The following is a 17,948-nucleotide window of genomic DNA, read 5'->3' on the forward strand; positions in this document are numbered from 1 at the left end:
GGCCATGTGACACTCTGAGGGTGTGCCAGCCCTCCCTGGGGAGTTGCCCCCGGCCCGTCCCACCGCAGAGGCCCAGCGGAGAATAGAGCAACCCACACGGCCAGGAGGCAGACCCATGAGGCCACAGAGCTGGATTCCACCTGGTTTTGAAAAGCAGCTTTTCCAATGGGACAGCCTGGATTCAAAGTTCAACGCCTCTACTTAGTGGTCTGGAGACATTTATTCCAGTTCCCCTTGTGTCTTCCTGCATAGAATGCAATAATAGCCATGCCTGCTCCGTGCTACGGGCGGTAACACACCAGGTGTTCAGCTCTGTGTCTGGCGCACAGCGGCCGCTCAGCGCGTGCTGGCTGCGACTACTCCCCTTTCGCTGTCGCTCCCGCAGCTCCCGCCTGCGTCTGTGTCCTCCCACCTGCACCAGGGCATCGTCTGCACAATGAGGGAAACAGCAGCCTCAGAATCTAACCGGACCCAGAGGCCGCTGATGGGCAGCTGGGCTGTGACTGGCTGTCCTTCTGAAGAGCCATCGTCTGCCCCCCAACCCACTCACGCACCCCCCCCTCCCCGGGAAACGCAGCAGTCAACAGTTGACAGAGCCAGAGACTTTGACTGGAACTGGAGGTGCCTGGAACCAGGGACCACAGGACAGCATCACCAGCAACACCTCTCCCACCATCACACACACACACGCACACACACACACCACACACCACATGCACACACACACGCACACCACACGGACACACGCACACCGCACGCACACGCACGCGCGTGCGCGCACACTACACACACACCACACGCACACACACCACATGCACACACACACCACACAGACACACGCACACCACACGCACACGCACACGCACACGCACACGCACATGCACACACACATACATACACCACACACGTCCCTGGAGACTCTGAACTAATCTGGGAAGTCCCATCACCCTTGCCTGATTTTTGTCATCTCTATTGACGGGGGCTAAGGAATGTGTTTCTTTCTCTCTACCCAGACATTCCTCAACACTCCCCACCCTGCAGATCCGTCTACAGAGTTTTTTCTTTAGGCCCCTTCTGGGAGGACCAGAGACAGCGGGCTGTCCCCCAGTGAGCGCTCGCTCTGGCGTGGAACTGGCCCGCTTCACTTAGGCTGCGCCCTGGGGAGGTCGACCCCCATAAAATGCGGATGAGAGAGCTGTGCCTCCCGCCTGAGCCGTGTTAGGAGGTAGTGAGCTTCCTTTCCTCTCTCCCCCCGCAGAAGCAGCCGATAGTCACGAGGTGGGAAGAGTCTGGGTCCCTGGAAAACCACGCGGAGGAGAGCCTGCCCGGAGCAGACACCCTCCTTGCTGGGTAGGCGGCTGAGAAGAAAACTGTGGTTGGGTTAAGCCACTGAGATTGTGGGAAACGGTAGATCCGTTACAGCAGCTGTGTTACACCTCCTGGCGACACAGCAGGCCTGGCATCTGCCCTCTCCTCAGACCTTCTTGTTTGGATGAAGCAAAAAAGAACTGGAGCCCTGGCCAGTTTGGCTCCGTGGATAGAGCATTGGCCTGTGGACTGAAGGGTCCTGGGTTCGATTCCAGTCAAGGGCACATACCTTGGTTGCAGGCTTTTCTGTCCAGCCGGTGTGGCTCAATGGTTGAGCATCGACCCACAAACCAGAAGGTCGGGTTCAAATTCCCGGTAGGGCACATGCTCGGGCTGTGGGCTCAATCCCCAGTTGGGGGGGCGTGCAGGAGGCAGCCAATTAGTGATTCTCTCTCATCTTTGATGTTTCTATCTCTCCCTCTTCCTTTCCCCCTGAAATCAATAAAAATATTATTATGAATCTTATGAATTATTTATTTTAAAAAAAAAGAATTGGAGGGAGGACGGCCCCTGGCATCAAAACGAGAGACCAAAGCAAGCAAACCAGGCCAGGCCAGCGGTGGGGGGCGGGGGGGGGCAGCCTGGAGAATTCCCTGCTGGTGGCCGGACGCTGTGTGTGTATCGTGAGGTCTCCTGGGGGTGCTGGCACCCACCAGGGGGATCGCAATGGTTGAGGTCAGCATAGTAAACGCAGGGGGCAGTAAGGGCAGAGCAAGAAGAAATACATCTCTCAGAGGAGGCCAGGGGCCACCCATCCATTTCTCGTGGGAATGGCTGAGTGAGCTCTGGGGCTTCCTTGTGCATATGCCTCTCCCTGAGCCCGCACAGTCGGAGGCGGAGAAAGAGGCCAGCCCGGGAGAGGAAGGACAGAACAGTGTCCTTGCCCATCTCCATCCGCTCGGTCTGCTCGCCTGCCCTTGGAGACTCATCTCAAACCTCGCCTCCTCTGTGAGGCCTTCCTTGGCCTCTGTGGGTACAGCTGTGGCTGCTCCACCCATGCTCCACGTGCGGTGCCCAGACTTGGCCACAGCCGCCCCCGTGTCGGTCACAGTTGTGCGCACCTGAGGCCGCCATCGTGTCTGCACATCCCCGGGCCCGGTAGGGGCACCTGGTCCAGGCCAGGCTGACACGGCTGGTGCACGAGTCCACAAAGAAGCGATGGTGAAGGGAGCCGAACCCAGAGCAGAGGCACCAACACGCAGAGCCCACACTGCGGATGTCTGCGTGGCCGCGTGGGCCTTCTCCAGTTCCTACCCCGAGTACCAGGACCAATCCAGCGACAACGTGTTCACACAACTTTTATTGCTGACGGCCATTGCTGGGGGCTGGGGGAGGTCACGCTGCCCGCCCTCCACCCCAGCCTTCGTAGCACGTGGCCAGCCCACCTACGCTGCCCAGCCACTTGCCACTCCACTGCTCTTCCAGGGCAACCTCCCCAAGCGGCTGCCTGCCATGGCTGGGTGGGTCGATCTGCTTGGGCCCTGCCCCTGGGAGCCATACACCACCAGACAGGCCCAGGCCAGGTAAGGAGAACCGGACGGGAGGAGTGGGAGCGAGGCTGGAAGGTCCAGGCCTGGGGCTGCCATAGAGGCAGGTGCCCTGAGGGCTCGCAGGGCAGGGCATGGCAGGGGAGCATTCGGAAGGGCTGTGTTTTGCGGGGTGGGGGTGGGGGACCCTGGGGGCAGTGTCCACGTCCTCTCCATGGCAACGTTCATGTCAGTGTTGTTTCAGACAGCTAGAGATGGAAATGGAGAAAGCGGAGAAAAGACTTCCAAGTCCCCAGATGGCATCCCCGCCTCCAGGGCCCAAGGAGGAGCAGCGCCCATTCCTCCTGCCCTGGGCGGAGCCCTGGGTGAGCGCCAGCGTGGCTCTCTCTGCCCTTGGTCTGCCCCCTTCCCCGAGGTTCACCTGAGGAGGCACAGGAGCCCGCAGCCCTGCAGCCCCAGAGGCCAGGAACCTGCCCAACCCCGGAGCAGCTCGCCCCGTGGGCCCTCGGAGCTCTGAGCGTGAAGGTGCTTGCTCTCCTATCTGCAGGCATTCGGGAGAATCTTTAAAAATACATCCAACTCTGTTTCTTAAATATAAAAATAAAGTCAAGTCCACACGCAACTGCCATGACCAAACATGATCAGTGAGCCGTCTACCGGGTCAGCCTGGCCATCGCAGCTCCACACACAGCGCTGGGGGCCGGCGGGAGCAGATGCTGGCGATGCCAACGGAGCCTCCTCCTGCCAGGGACGTGGGCGCTCCGACGAGACCATCACCACCCGGACGTGCTGGTGTCACCGGGCTGCCGGCGGCTGCGTGTTCTGGGCCCGTCTCCGAGTCCAGGTCAGAGGGGCGACAATCCCCGAGGTGACCTTCCAGGCCCTTCCCGGCGTCTCCTCCGCGGGACATGCCTGTGGGTGTCTCCAGGCGCCACACTGTGGTTTCCAGGTGTTCAGCCTGGGGTTTGGGAAGAGCTGACCGCCCTCCTGGTTTCTGAAGAGCTTGGGAGAGCAAGCACATGCACGCACAACCCACACGTGCACACATGCATGCACACAATCCCAAGCACACACACACACGCATGCACACACACACACACACGCACATTGCATGTCCGCTGAGCAGCAGGCAGGGAGCGGCGGAGAAGGGCCCGGTGACCTGAGCCAGGTGCCGCGTGGCCGGCCTCGCAGCCTCCAGCAGCGGGCTCAGCAGGCAGAGCACCGGCCTTCCAGCTCAGACACTGGCCCGGGAAGGGAGGGCTGGCTCAGCTGGAGGGGTGAACCTCCACTTCCTGACACCCCGATTCCGCCAGGGACCCACTTCCAGGAGGGGAGCCCTCCCTCCTCCGTGGACCCCTCCCCCGTCCCCTAGCTGTCTGTGACCCCATGGCCTATGTGATGCACAGTGTGCCCCCCCATCCCGGGGAGAGGAGCAGCACTGGCCACACCCCCGCAGGCCCACCCCCTGAACCCTCGGACCCTGCTCCACTCAAGGACGAAGAGTGCAGGGCACCTTTCGCGGGGCTGGCCCAGGGTGTGACCCCTGTCCTGTCCCATCTTCTGTGCTTTGTGACCCCCTGGTAGGGGGACGTGAGGGGCCCGCTGAGAGCAGGGAAGGGGCCCTCTCCCGGTGCCCCTGTGGGCGCTGCACCGCCGGAAGTGCCCCGCCGCCTCACCTCCATCTTGCTGTATATCCAGGGCAGGAGCTCCGTCACTTTGGTGTACACGCCGGGCTTGTTCCTCTGGCCGCAGCCCGTCCCCCAGCTGGTGACCCCTGCCAGGTACCAGCGGCTGTTCTGCTCGCAGACCAGGGGCCCCCCGCTGTCCCCCTGCGGGGAGCACACACATCAGCAGAGCGGGGGAGAGGCCTTGTGCAGGAAGCTGGGCCCCGATTCCCCTCTGATCAGCACCTCCACCTCCCCCACAGCCTGGGTCCCGGAGCCCGAGCCCCACCCCGAGCAGCTCACCTGGCAGGAGTCGCGGCCGCCCCGCAGGTCCCCCGCGCACAGCATCCTGGGGGTGAGGTAGCTGTCGTAGACCAGGTAGTCGTTGCACTTCCTGAAGTCGATGAGGCCCACCTGCACCTCCCTCAGGAAGGGGGAAGTCTTCTCTTCAGGGAGTGCGGGGGGGCAGGGGGGGTCAGATGTCAGCTTCCGGCCTTCCAACTGCCCAGGACCCCAACTCAGCCCCTCGGTGTGGAAGGCACCATCCCCGGGGCTGGCCACCCAGACATGTGCACACACACACACCCTCAGGCCAGACACAGCTCACTACACATGACAGAGACAGATGGACACAGACACGCAGCCTCTCAGTCTGCCCTGCATGCTGCACGGTGCTTTTCCGTGTCAAAGCGCCATCGCCCAGGGCCCTCCCTTTGCTTCCAGGAACTACGAGCTGGCCCATCTGCAGATGGAGACGGCCAGGCTGCAGAAGGGACGGCCAGTCCCCCAGCTGGTCAGCCCGGGAGCCGAGGTCAGAATGAGCAGCTCCCAGGCCAGGCACACTGACCAGGGGAGCCTGGCCTGCATCTCATGGCGGGTGGACAGGCCTGGGCGGTCTCCTGCACCTAGAAACAAACCTACCGGGCCAGCATCAGACCAGGCCGCTCCGGGGCCGCGATAGGCGCTTCCTAACCTGGGCAGGCACAGGCGCAAGCAGGCAGGTTGCCATGCAAACCGCCACGCCAGCCAGCACCCTCCCACGGAGGGACGGCCGCCGCTTCCTCGCCAATGGCAGCTGCAGACCCCGTGTGGCCACAGCCCCAGACAAGATGACTCAGGGACCCGATCACAGACCTGCTCCCCGACAGCATCCACTCTAGAGACAGCTCCCCTGAAACCCAAGCCCCAGGCCCTGTGCTGAGTCCTTCCCGACGCCCCTGCTGGGAGGCGCCCTGGCTCCGTGGCGAGTGTCCCACTCGGGCAGGAGCAGAGCCCCACCTGTGCGGTTCTAGAAGTTTCACGGTGGTCTTAGCCAGAGGGCACGGTCACATGACTGCTTTGACGTACACACAGGTCACACAGTCCCACCGAGGCCCGTGAGGTCAGAGACCCAAACCCTCATTAGCTAGGCCCTTACCTACCTACCCAGCCCGTCACCCCACACACTGCACACACACACACACACACACACACACACACACGGCACCCGCACAGGCACACATGTGCACATGCACACAGCCTAGCACCCCCGCCTCTCACCATCTGTCTCCCTGGTCTTGCCAAAGCCCGTGATCCAGCAGGTCTCATTGAGGCTGAAGGTCTGTCCGTGCATGGGGAGGCAGGCCGGGTGGATGTGAGCTGCAAGGGGACCTCACGTCAGCGGAGGCACCGAACTCTCGGAGGGGGGTGAGGGGGTGGGGGGGTGAAGGGTGGGAGGGTGAGGGGTTGGGGAGGTGGAATGATGAGGGACTAATGTCCCAGGAGCCTTTCCCGGTCCCCAGAGCAGTTCTGAGTCTTCCGGGAATGGCACTGACCCATCACTTTATTTTTTCTTCCTTTCTTTTTTAATCCTCACCCGAGGATATTTCCCCATTGATTTTAGAGAGAGTGGACGAGACAGGGAAAGACAGAGAGAAATATCGATGTGAGAGAAGCACATTGATTGGTTGCCTCCTGCATGCACCAGACCAGGGCCTGGGTCAGAGAGAAGCCTGTGAGTGAGGTACATACCCTTGACCGGAATCGAACCTGGGACCCTTTGCTCCACAGGCTGACGCTCCTTCTGCTGAGCCAAACCGCCTAGAGCCAATCACTTTACTTGACCCCCCAGTCCTCAGGGTGCTACCAGAGTTCCCCAAGCATCCTGGTGCCAGGGGGTGCCATGTGGGCAGAGGTGTATGCCTTGGACCAAAAAGATCCCGGGTGACGGGTCTCTACCCCCGAGGATGGCTCTCCTGCCCGTCTCTCCCTGCCTGTCCCCCAGAACACGGAGCCATCGCAGGCTACGTCCAGTGTGATGGCCACGCTGTCTCGGGGAGTGCTCAGCCCGGTCTGGGGGCTCTGCCGGCGGCCGGTGGCCGGGACCCATGGCTCTCCCTCCGGGTTAGTCAGCCTCTCCCGGCAGGAAGGGTGTGCCTCCGAGGCCAGGCCACGGCACCGCTGCTCACTCGCTCCGCCTCAGAGGCAATGAGCAGGTGCGGGGCTGCTGTGGGTCACTCCGTGCCTCCTCTGAGGACACCCTTCCTCAGGCCGCGGGCACTGACCACCCCCTCCCGCTCCCGAGAAGGCAACGTGCATGGATACACGTCTGCGTGCTCTCAGCTGCTCTTGTTCACTGCAGCTTCAGGCACCGGGAATATAAACGCTCAGCAAACTTTGAAGGAAGGAGAGAGAAGGAGGGAGGGAGAATGAATTCTCCTATAGCCCGGCCGGCGTGGCTCAGTGGCTGAGCGTCAACCAATGAACCAGGAGGTCACAGTTCGATTCCCAGTCAGGCACATGCCTGGATTACAGGCTCTCTCCCCAGTGTGAGGTGAGCAGGAGGCAGCCAGTCAATGATTCTCATCATTGATGTTTCTCTCTCTCTCTCCCTCTCCTTTCCTCTCTGAAATCACTAAAAACATATTTTAAAGAAATTCACTTATAAATTGGGCTTTGCACATTGGCATCTAACATACCTGTCTGCCTCAGAGTAAACAAACAAGAAATAAGTGAAGGGATAGTATCAATTATTAACAAAATATGCAAAACACCATCTCTTAAAATATACTACCCCTATTTTTGCAACAGAGTCTGGGACACCTGGAACTTATACACATTCCACTAATCTTACGGAAACTAAGTTTCCCAGCGAGTTTCCGTGAGTTTTCTCCGATCGCTCTGTGACCGCAAGGTGCGTGGCCTGCGTGTGGCCGACGGGACCGCTCTGGTTTCTAGGCCAAGGGTCAGGAGACGGGTCTGACCCCAGGACAGCCCCCCGGGGCTGTGAGTCCTCCGGGCCTTGCAGAAGTGGAGACGGCTTTACGGGGTCGGAAAGGCCTGCTCCGGCCCTGCAGACTCGCTGCCCCTCTCCCGTGTGTACGGGGCAGGGCAGGGCACCGCAGATACGGCTGGAGGAGTGGGAGGAGGGCAGAGGTCTCGCCCACAGGAGGCTGTGGCTCAGGCGGGGGTAGTTCTGGGTCAGGCCGGCCAGCTGGGCTCCACCAAGGTTCCCTCCTCCTCACTCCACCCTGCTGAGCTCACTCACAGCTCTGACTCACCACCCGCCTCCGGGGGTGACGGGCCCAGAGCACAGGCACGGCCGGACGGACCAGAGCCGCCCAGGCCCCCGGCAGCCCGGCCCGCTGAGCCAGCCTTCCTCGGAGAGCCTCCCTGTCCTGCCTGCCCACACTGGGCCCATGGCTCCCCCCCGGCACCCCACCTTCAGCCCCCTGGCTGTCCGCTTCATTTGCACTGGCCACCCCGGAGCCCACTCCGAAGCGGGCACTCCGTAGTCGCAAGTGAACAACTGAGTGAGTGCATTCGTGCATGGCGCCCTCCTTGGTCCCCTGAGAACTTCAGTGGCGTTTCCTCGTGTGCCCCATTGGTCCTTAGCCCCCACCACATGGCAACTGGTTGTCAGCATCTGACTCCCAGGTGTCCCCGAGGGCCAGCCCCGCGCCCGCAGCTGAGTGGGAAGAGCATTGCCAGGGGGCGGGGGGAGGGGGTTGGACCACCGGCCGGTCCTGGGGCTGCCGCCACAGCCCCCTCTCCTCCATGGAAACTACGCTGACGACAGACCTGCCCGCAGGACCGGCTGTGCAGAGCCAGCGCGATCACGGCTGTCACACGCCTCCCAGTGCCTGGCCCTCGCGAGGCTCCGTGACTAACGGGGAAAACATGCGACCTGTTTGTTAGGGATCCTATGATATCGCACCCAAGCCCTGGCCCGGCACCAGCTTGCATGTAAGCTGTGCCATCTGGGCAAACTCCTTTCCCCCCTCTGGGCCTCAGTTTCCCTAATTGTAACACAACGATGTCCCCTTAAGTGTCCTCTGCGCCCGACTCCACACACTGAAGCTCTGTCCACCCCACGGGTCAGCAGATGCGGCCAGGGTGAGGGCTGCGATGAGCCCGACCGGTGTGACCGGCATTGACTCACGCACCGGACAGGGCCAGGGGCTTGGAGAGGCGCATGAGGGCAATGTCGTAGTCGTCCTGCTCGTCAGAATAGTTGCCATTGATGATGATCTGGGAGATGGAGGCCGCCTCGGGCAGCTGCTGCAGGTTGTTGGTGCCGGCGTATACCTTCCAGCCCTCCAGGATCTTCTCCCGGGTCCTGCAGGGGCCACAGGGGAGCAAGACCAGTCACCTGCCTGCCAGCCCCCCCCAGGGCGGCATGTGCCACAGGAGCTGCGCTGCGGGCCCCAGCTTGGTGGCAGGAGGACGGGTGACGTGGCCTCCGGAGGCGGCCTGTCTCAGCTCAGGGCTGCAAAGCAATGCCCCTCACCCCCAAGTCATCCCGAGCCTGCACCTGCACCCTCCAACGGAAAGGGAGGGCCCGAGCAGGATCTCTGGGAGCAGTCACCCCCTGTCTCCTCCGCACGCCCCAAAGATCCAGTCGGGGGCAGTACACATCTCAGTATTACTGTCCTCAGTAGAAGCAGAGGTCTAGGCAGGACAGAGTGGCCGCTGAGGACTCACTGCTGGGCAGGGTGCCCAAGGCGGCTCTCCAGCTGTTCCCTGCCCACTGCTCATGGACACGCCTGGCTGCCACTCCGGCCCCTCCCCCAGCCCTCAGTTCCCCAGACAGTGTCCGGATTCCCCAGCTCCTCTCCTGTAAGTTCTGGTTCCAGGAACCAGCCGCCAGGAGCCCAGCGCCTGGCCTTCAGGACAGGCTCCCCCTGTCTCCGCACTCTCCCTGGGGCAACCAAGCAAAAGCATCACCTGAGGCTGGGCCGGATGCAGAACAGACGCCCAGGACCAAGGGCCCCTGGAGAGGGGAGGGCGGCCTCACACCAGCCCTTCTGGTGACCCCGAACCCCGCAGCCTCGCATCACCTGCCCCTCGGCACTTACACAAAGAAGCAGTGGGCAGCCGTGAGCACCCACTGGGCGTCGATCAGCGTGCCCCCGCAAATGTGGGTGGTGCCATAGTGCAGGCTGACTTGCCACGGCCACTTGCTCTCGGGGGCCAGTGCCCCTCCCACGATGCGCCCCGTCATGGCCCTCAGTCCGCAGTCTGGGGAAGCAGAGAAGACGACCCGTGAGCGCTGCTTCTCTCCAAGCCCTGCCATGCTCCCTGGGCCCAGGGCAGGCTCGGGCAGCCTGGTCCCGAGGGCACCCACCCGCCCGTGGGCACCACTCTGCCCGCTTAGTCTGATATGGCTGTGTTTCCTGCCAAGGCAGGAGCCCCCGTGGTGGCTAGCTTCCTGGGACCCCCAGCAGGAAGTTTGATCCCAGGCAGGTCCCTCTTTCCTCTGCCCCCTTCACTCTTCCTCAATTTCAACAAATGCCCAATAAGTGCCCGATATGCTGGGCCTGTGCCGGGCACGGTGGCGGGCATCGGGGTTGCCACGGGACATCTCGGGGCTGCTGTCAGGAGCTCAAGAAGCAGATCAATCTCCTATGACCCTCAGTTAATAGGCGCTGTGCTGGGACCGCCATTCTCTCCCTAAACCTAGCGGAGACATAAACTTCCCACGATGCACAGGTGGTATGGTGCCCACGTGGTTCCTCAGGGGGTCAGTTCATGCTGTGGGGGTCCTTCATCCCAGGGAACATTTCCCGGCATCTCCCGGAGGGAGTCATCCCCCCAAAACCGTGGACAAGGCGGGCAGCCTTGGGGTCTGGGCAGCTGGGCTCTTTCCTCTTTCGGGGGACAGCGTGGGAACCAGTGTCTGGGTGGCACTCCGTCCCTAGCACCGCGTGCCCGGCCTGCTCAGAGGAGAACCCCACCTGGCCATTGCTGAGAACACAGTCCTCTCGGGGACCAATGACCAGCTTGGGCTTCGGGATCAGACCCTCGGTCAGAGGTCAACTCCTCCCCGACCAGAGGTCTGACCTTAAGCAAGTAAACACTTCCGCTTCTTTTCGGTGAGGGGGCAGTAAGAGTGCCTGCCTCCGGGGAATCAAACCGGCTCACGCTTGTAAAGACACAGCAAGCGCCTTGCACATAACACCGCGAGGGGTGCTGGCTCTAGATCCAGGTTTCTGCCTGTGGCTAGAGGGGCTGTCAGTGGGCCGGCCCTGCTCTCCAGGCCGCTGCCCCTGCCCAGAACCCAGAACCCAGAACCCAGAGTCCAGAAGCACTTCTCTGGGTGAGCAAAGCTGCTGGGCTGAGGTCAGGGATGGCTATGGCTACACAAACCACTATCATTAGTAGTCATATTAATATTCTTCACCAGGAACCCTGGCCTTGAAGCAGGCCTGCTGGCTAAGCCCCTCTTCCTGGCAGACCCCAGACCAGCCATGGTCCCCAGAGAGGCCCCACCTCTCTGCCCCAGATTCCCACCCCCACAGGCCACAGTCAGGAGGAGGAGCATCTTCTTACGGGAACACTGGAGAGAGACGTACCGCTGGGAAGGGCATTCAGATCTGAAGGAGGAAAGACAGAGGTGGGAAAAGGACACGTTAGCCACCTCTTCCAAGAAGCCTCCCCTGGTTGACTCGTGCTCAGCTCCTATCCCATTTCTTTTGCACAAAAACATGGAGATTCTGACCTTCTCCTTCGTGGTGGGAGGCCCCTCCGGTGAGCTCACCAGGAATGGAAACAGCTCAGTCAAACCCTCCCCTCTCGCTGCCCCCTCCCCCCCGCCCCTTTCCAGTGGTGGTTGCACACATTGGCCAGATTCCCATCCTCTGAACTGGTGACTCTGTTGTCCCAGCTTCTTCCACAACGGAGCAGGAAGCCTAACCTTCCTCTGGCAGGTCCCATGATGCTCACCAGCAAAGGTGCCTGCAGATCACCTGGCACAGAGCAGGCACTGCCAGCAAAGGTGCCTGCAGATCACCTGGCACAGAGCAGGCACTGCCTGACACAAGGCAGGCACCAGGAGCAGCCGGCTCCTTTCCCTCCCTCCCACCCCTTCTCTGGGAGCCTTGCTTCTTCTCTCATCTCCCTTCTCCGGAGGTAGACACCGCCAGCTGGTGGAGTGTCCCCAGGCGCCCTCTCGGTGGGGAGGGGCCGGGTGGGGCTGCAGTGCAAAGCTGACACCTGATGAGGAGGTTCAGGGGGAGGCCATGCCCTCCGGGTGGGCCCCTGCTCCTGACCGCAGGCCCCTGGCACTTCCCCACTGCTGCTCCCCCCGCCCCCCAAACCCTGCAGCAGGGTTTACTCCAAACAGCTGGCTGACTGCTGGCCCCCAAACTTACTAAGTGTCTCTGGCAACCAGGTAAACTCTGGGGACACCCCTGACCCCATGGTGCTCTCTGCACAAGGAGTCGGGGGGCAGGGGGTGAATGAGTTCGGTGCTGAGATGCTCCTGACACCACATGGGCTCCCGGAGGCCGGACCTCAGAGAGGCCCAGGGAGAGGGGCTCCCTGACGTCACAGCCCCTGACCCCCTCACCCCTGCTCACAGCCAGGCAGCTGGCCCGCCGCCTCACCTGTAGAGGCTTTCCTGGAGGGTGGAGTTGTATTTGGAGATGGAGACGCTGCTGGTGACGCCCCTGTAGGCCACCTCGCCTGTCCGGTAAGCACTGCCAGGGGAGAGGGGAGAGGGGAGAGTGAGCCCTCGGAAACAGGGTCCTCTTCCACCCCCTGATGGTCCTGGCCTGCCCTGTTGACAGGGAGGGGTGGGGGGCAGGGGCTGTCAGGCTCCAGACGGTCTGACCCCACCCACCTAACCCCCGCTGCCCTCCTAGCCCTGTAGTTGGCCCCGTTGGGATCACGCCGTGTGTTTCCCGCCAAGCCCTGCAGCCTCGCCCCGCCTGGGAACTTGTAGGAAGTGCAGCCTCAGGCCCTGCCCCAGCCCTCCTGGACCAGGGATCTGGTCCTGGGTTGGAACCGGCTCTGTGGGGGACCCTGCGCTTCACCTGAGACGCGCTGGCCTGGCCCTTTCCACCCGCACCGTGACCCGCGGACCCGCGGCGGCGGCGCCTCCCTGGACCTGCAGACCCAGACCCGGCACCTAAAGACTCTCATCAGCCCTGGCCGGTGTGGCACAGTGGATAGAGGGTCCTGTGGTCAAGGGCATATGCCCGGTTGTGGGCTTGATCCCCAGTTAGGGGGCGTGCAGGAGGCAGCTGATCCATGATTCTCTCTCATCATGGATGTTTCTCTCTCCCTCTCCCTTCCTCTCTGAAACCCATAAAAACATATATTTTTAAAAAATGTCCACGGTCTCCTGACAAGATCACCCAGACTCCCCTTCCCAGGTGGGAACGCTGAGCCGGAGGCAGGGACAGAGCTGGGTCTAAGTCCTTGTCCCCCAGCCTGGCTTTCTAGCAGCTTCTTCCACAGAGAGCCCTCAGTGAGGTCCTAAGCTCTTCTCCCCACAACCTCGCACACATGGACAGACCCCAACATTACTTGACTTCAAGACACAGACCAAGAGGGAGCATGGAGGTGACCATGTGGCCTGCAAACTGGGACCCCAGAAGGTCACAGCTCCCCCTGCCCCTCCTCCACCTCCTGGCGTCAGCCAGAGATTCCCATGCCTTTCCCTGGCCGCACCTGCCCACTTCACTCCCGTTTGGTGAGTTCAAGCCCGGCCACCCCTGCCACAGCGCAGAGTCCACTGAGGGGCTGCACAGCCTGAGCTTCCAGGTCCCAGAGGCGAGAAGCCTAGACCTGCCAGGTGCCTGTGCCCTCAGGGGGCTGCAGTGACCTCTCACTGTGAGGAAGGGCATGAGGGGCAGGGAACCGCACGAGTGGCTCCTACTGCAGAGCTATGGGCTGGCCTCATGGAAACCACTGGCCCAGACGTGTGCGGCCCCAGGGCCCCGAGCCAGTGCCCTCAGCCCTGGTCCCCAAGAGTGATTTGAACATGCGATCTCTGCAAGGCGCCTGAGCTGCCCTTGCAAAGAGCTGAGTCATCCCTGAAGCCGGGAGGACCCCGGGTGTGGGGGAAGGGTTACCTCTCAAAGCCCAGCTGCTGGCAGGCCTTCACGGAGTAGGAGCTGTTCCAGCTGTCGCTGCAGACGGGGACCCACTGGTGGGAGGAGCCCGAGTAGACTCTGAGCAGAGACTTGTCCCAGTCAAACCTCACTGCAGGGCGAGAAGGGCAGAGGGGCCCTCAGCACCCAGGAGGCGCCACGTTTGGGGGGATGAGCTGAGTAAGGCTCTGAGAGGCACCTGTCCTGAGACCCTTCGCTGAGGCCTGGGAAATGCCCGGGAGCTTGGCCCCGGAGGTGAGGGGCACCAGCCAGTGCTTAGAAGCCCCTGACATGCGGTGAGGGCAGAGGCAGGGCAGGGGCTGGGGTGGGGCAGAGGGCTCTCCATCCAGCAGGACCTGGGCCATCACTGGGACAAGGGCAGGTGCTGCCAGGAGCTGTCACCCCGAGAGGCAGTGACGTGCCCAAAAGAGAGTGACAAGAGGGGTGTGATCTATGATCCGACCGTGTCCTCACTAGACAGGCTCAGTCACAGATGGACACGGACATGGGCAGGACACATGTAAATGTGCAGGAAGAGTGGAGGGGCCCTGCCCTCACAGCCGTCCACGTCGGGGCCACACACAGTTAGCCTGCAAAAGCCGCTGAGAACTGGAGCTCAGCACCACCTCTGCGCTCATCTAGGCCGGCCAGTAACAACGCGCCTCCATGAAACCACAGGGGGTGTCAGAGGTCATGTGCTGGGCAAAGAGGAGGGGCACATAGGCTAACGCCCAGAGAAGGTAAGTGATTTGCCTGCGTCACACAGCACTCAGGCCAGGTTTCAAACACAAGCCTCCGGGACTAGAACCCGAATCCTCCAATTCACTGTCCATCACCTCCCATTCGAGTGCGCAGTCACCGGAGTGTGCACACTCACACACTCACACACACACACATGCACACACATGCACACTCACGCACACACATGTGCAACCGTGCGCACACATGCACACTCACACATGCACACTCACGTGCACACATGCACACCCAGCCTGCTCACCGCAACCCAGCTCGTCACTCTTCAGCTTGCAGTCGGCCACGCCGTCGCAGCGCACAGCGTGCCGGGGGCAGCTCTCCGCCGCCTCCTTGTACTTGATCCTCGTGTGGCCCCTCCAGAAGTAGACTGGAAAAGATGAAGCACAGAGCGCGGTCACCGCCAGCCCCACGGCGAGGAGACACGGAGCAGCCCGAGGCCCGGGGTTCTGAGACACCGACCTGCAATCTCTCTCGAACTCTGGGGCTCTCGTCCCCCATCTGTATGGAGAAAAAGGCTACTCAGGAATGTTCCAGAATGCGCCAGAAAGCTCCTGCAAGCAGGGCAGCACCAGGCCGGCTTGAGCAGACACCCAGAGAGAGAGAAGAAGAGAGAGGGAGGGAGGTGTGGACGTGGGGATGGCCCCGCCAGCTCCCTTGCCTGCATGCCGGCCAGAGCGGTGGCCAGGGCACCACTCCTCCAGCCCCAGAGCCCCTCTGAGCCCCTCAGCCTCCGGGCCTCTGTTCTGCAGGGTGAGGCAGAGACATGTCTAAGCACCTGCCTGCGCTCCACGGAGGGCCTTCGGCCTCAGGGGCTCCCGGATGTCCTGTCTCCTACACTCGGTTCCTGCCCCACGACTTGTAGCTGTGCTTTTAAATATCTTCCCACTCAGAGAGCAACTGGAGATGCTGGTGCCCAAACGCACAAGCTTCACAAACCATCTCCGCCTCACACTGACTCCCTGTCTCTAACCTGACTCCACACCAGAGCTGTCAGCCCTCCGCCTGGACACACTGGCCCTGGGAGGCCAGGGAAACCGGCTCTGACTTCTCACCCGCCTGTCCCGGCCCTGACCCTACTTCCCCGCCCCCACCATTCTCTCCATCCCCCAGGGTGAAGGTCACCTGTGATCACAGGCTGAAGGTCACCCGTGACTCTGGGGTGAAGGTCACCTGTGTGACCCCCAGGATGAAGGTCACCTATGTGACCCCAGGGTAAAGGCCATCTGTGTGACCCCAGGGTAAAGGTCACCCGTGTGACCCCCATGTGAAGGTTATCTGTGTGACCCCAGGGTGAAGGTCACCTATGTGACCCCAGGGGAAGGTTATCTGTGTGATCCCAGGGGTGAAGGTCACCTGTGTGACCTGCAGGGTAATGGTCACCTATGTGACCCCAGGTGAAGGTGATATGTGTGATCCCGGGGGTGAAGGTCACCTGTGTGACTGCTCCTTCCAGGTTCAGATGCCAATCCCTCCTGACCTGCAGGGTGTGCCTCTCCTCCATGCCCCACTCCCCTCCCACAGCCTGTGCCCTGGACGGGCCATGGTCCCCTTCACGTGTGGGGAAAGCTCTGGGTGGGAGTCAGGCCTGGGCTCTAGTCGTGACCCCTCCCTGGAGCTGGCAGGATACGGGCCAGAGGACTCGGGCATGCGGGAGCCCACGGGAGCACGCGGGGGCTATGCCAGGAGGCTCGTCCTAGGGCTCTCCGTGGACGGGGGATCCCCTGGAGGTGCCTGTTGTGGGAACAGAAGGGAGAGCGGGCAGCAAGCCCCGAGCCCTGGACGAGGTTCATGTGGACCCACGTGGCGGGCTTACAGGCACCGTGACAGCCATGCCTCCACCTCGTTGGGCCAGTGGGGCGTGAAGCTCAGGAAAGTACTGCCCTGCCGGGTCACCAGCTGGGCAGGTGCAGGGCCCGTGGTTTGGCAGGTCTGCATGGCACCGAAGCCGTGTTCCAACCAGCACACGGCCCCCCATCATGGCCCTCGCTCCAACGGCCCTGCCCCCGTCCCCCCACTGCTGGCCCTGAACAGCACCCCCAGCCCTCCCTGCATTCCAGCTCTCACCCTGGCCAGGCGCCCCCACGCGACACACGGGGCTCTCCAGGCACATGAGGCAGGTGGCAGGGTGCACAGGGAGAGGGAAGGGCTGCTCACAGAGAGAAGGGTGCCCCCCCCCCAGGCCCACTGTGCTGGGTTTGTAGCGGACCCCCTGACAGAGGGCCCGGGACACGTCCTGAGTGTCATTTCCAAAGAGGGGAACCCCTGAACCCAGAACCACTTATCTCAGTGACGGGAAACGCCCGGAGACTTCCCCTAATCGGAGCGCTCATGTTTGTTTGGTAATAACCAGCTTTTCCCGGTGGGACGCTGTGCCAGGCCTTGTGCCATATCTCACTGATTCCTCATCGCCTGTGAACTCTTTATGAGACTTTCCTGGCCACGTAGTAAGTTGAATGAATGAATGAATGAATGAGTGAACGCATGAATTCCATCTCATTTGAAGATGCAGAAGCTGAGCTCTGAGTGGTGCACCAACCTGCCCAGGGCGCGGCTCAGGGGAGGACAGGGCCGGAAGCCCAGGCTTCTCTGACTCCCCACACTCATAACCGGGCATCAGAGGGGCCTGGGGCACCGTGTCCGAGGCCGTTTGCAGTGGTGGCCTCCGTGTTCCTGCTGTGCCCAGCACCCCCACCATGGCACATGCCCCCATGGTGCACCCCCCACAGCACCGCCCCCCCTCCCACGGCGCATGCTCCCCGGCCTGTCCACTCACAGAGCAGGATGAGGGAAGCCACCAGCACGATGAGCAGGAGGACGCACCCGATGAGCGGCAGCCGCTTCTGGCCCTCATGCCAGGAGAACTTGGGGGAGCGGGCACCTAGGGCAGGCGGCAGTGGAGGTGAGGGTGGGAGGGGCCTGCCCTGTGGGGCCTGGCTGGAGCCCGTGCCCTCGAGATGGGCACCCGACCCCCCTGTGCAGCCTCCACGGTGACTCCCCTGGATCTGCTTTCCAGCCCCTCCCCACTTGCCCCAATGCTCGCTGTCGGGTTTGCATGAATGATTCCCTCTGACCCCTCCCTGCCCAGTCCCCTGCTGCCCCTGACTGTTCCCTTCCTCCCACACATGGCCATCCAGGGTGCAGAGGAGGAGCGGCGAGCCCAGGCCCCTTCTCCTCCGGCAGCCGGCCCCTCACCTGGGGTCTCCCCGGTGGCCCTGGTGGCTGGTGCTGATGTGGCAGGAGGGGCCCGGATGGGTGCGGCCCCCACGGGTGTTGCTCTGACCAGATGCACTCTCCTTGGAGGGGATGCTGTGGAGGCC

The 17,948-nt window shown here is 62.2% G+C and overlaps 1 protein-coding gene across 1 annotated transcript; it reads right to left on the bottom strand.

Moving 5' to 3' along the window:
• Positions 1-3,516: 3,516 nt before the first annotated feature.
• On the bottom strand, positions 3,517-17,944 carry TMPRSS13 (transmembrane protease, serine 13; the record flags this gene model as incomplete). Its single annotated transcript, XM_015562466.1, has 13 exons — positions 3,517-3,813; positions 4,532-4,684; positions 4,823-4,965; positions 6,059-6,157; positions 8,944-9,116; positions 9,856-10,018; positions 11,330-11,373; positions 12,385-12,477; positions 13,858-13,987; positions 14,876-14,998; positions 15,091-15,129; positions 17,405-17,509; positions 17,824-17,944. Coding segments are annotated over 13 exons (1,683 nt in total), but the record flags the coding sequence as incomplete, so codon positions are not given.
• Positions 17,945-17,948: the final 4 nt, after the last annotated feature.

Source organism: Myotis davidii, unplaced genomic scaffold (genome assembly GCF_000327345.1).
Source record: "Myotis davidii unplaced genomic scaffold, ASM32734v1 scaffold97, whole genome shotgun sequence".
In the NCBI taxonomy this organism is placed as follows: Eukaryota; Metazoa; Chordata; class Mammalia; order Chiroptera; family Vespertilionidae; genus Myotis; species Myotis davidii.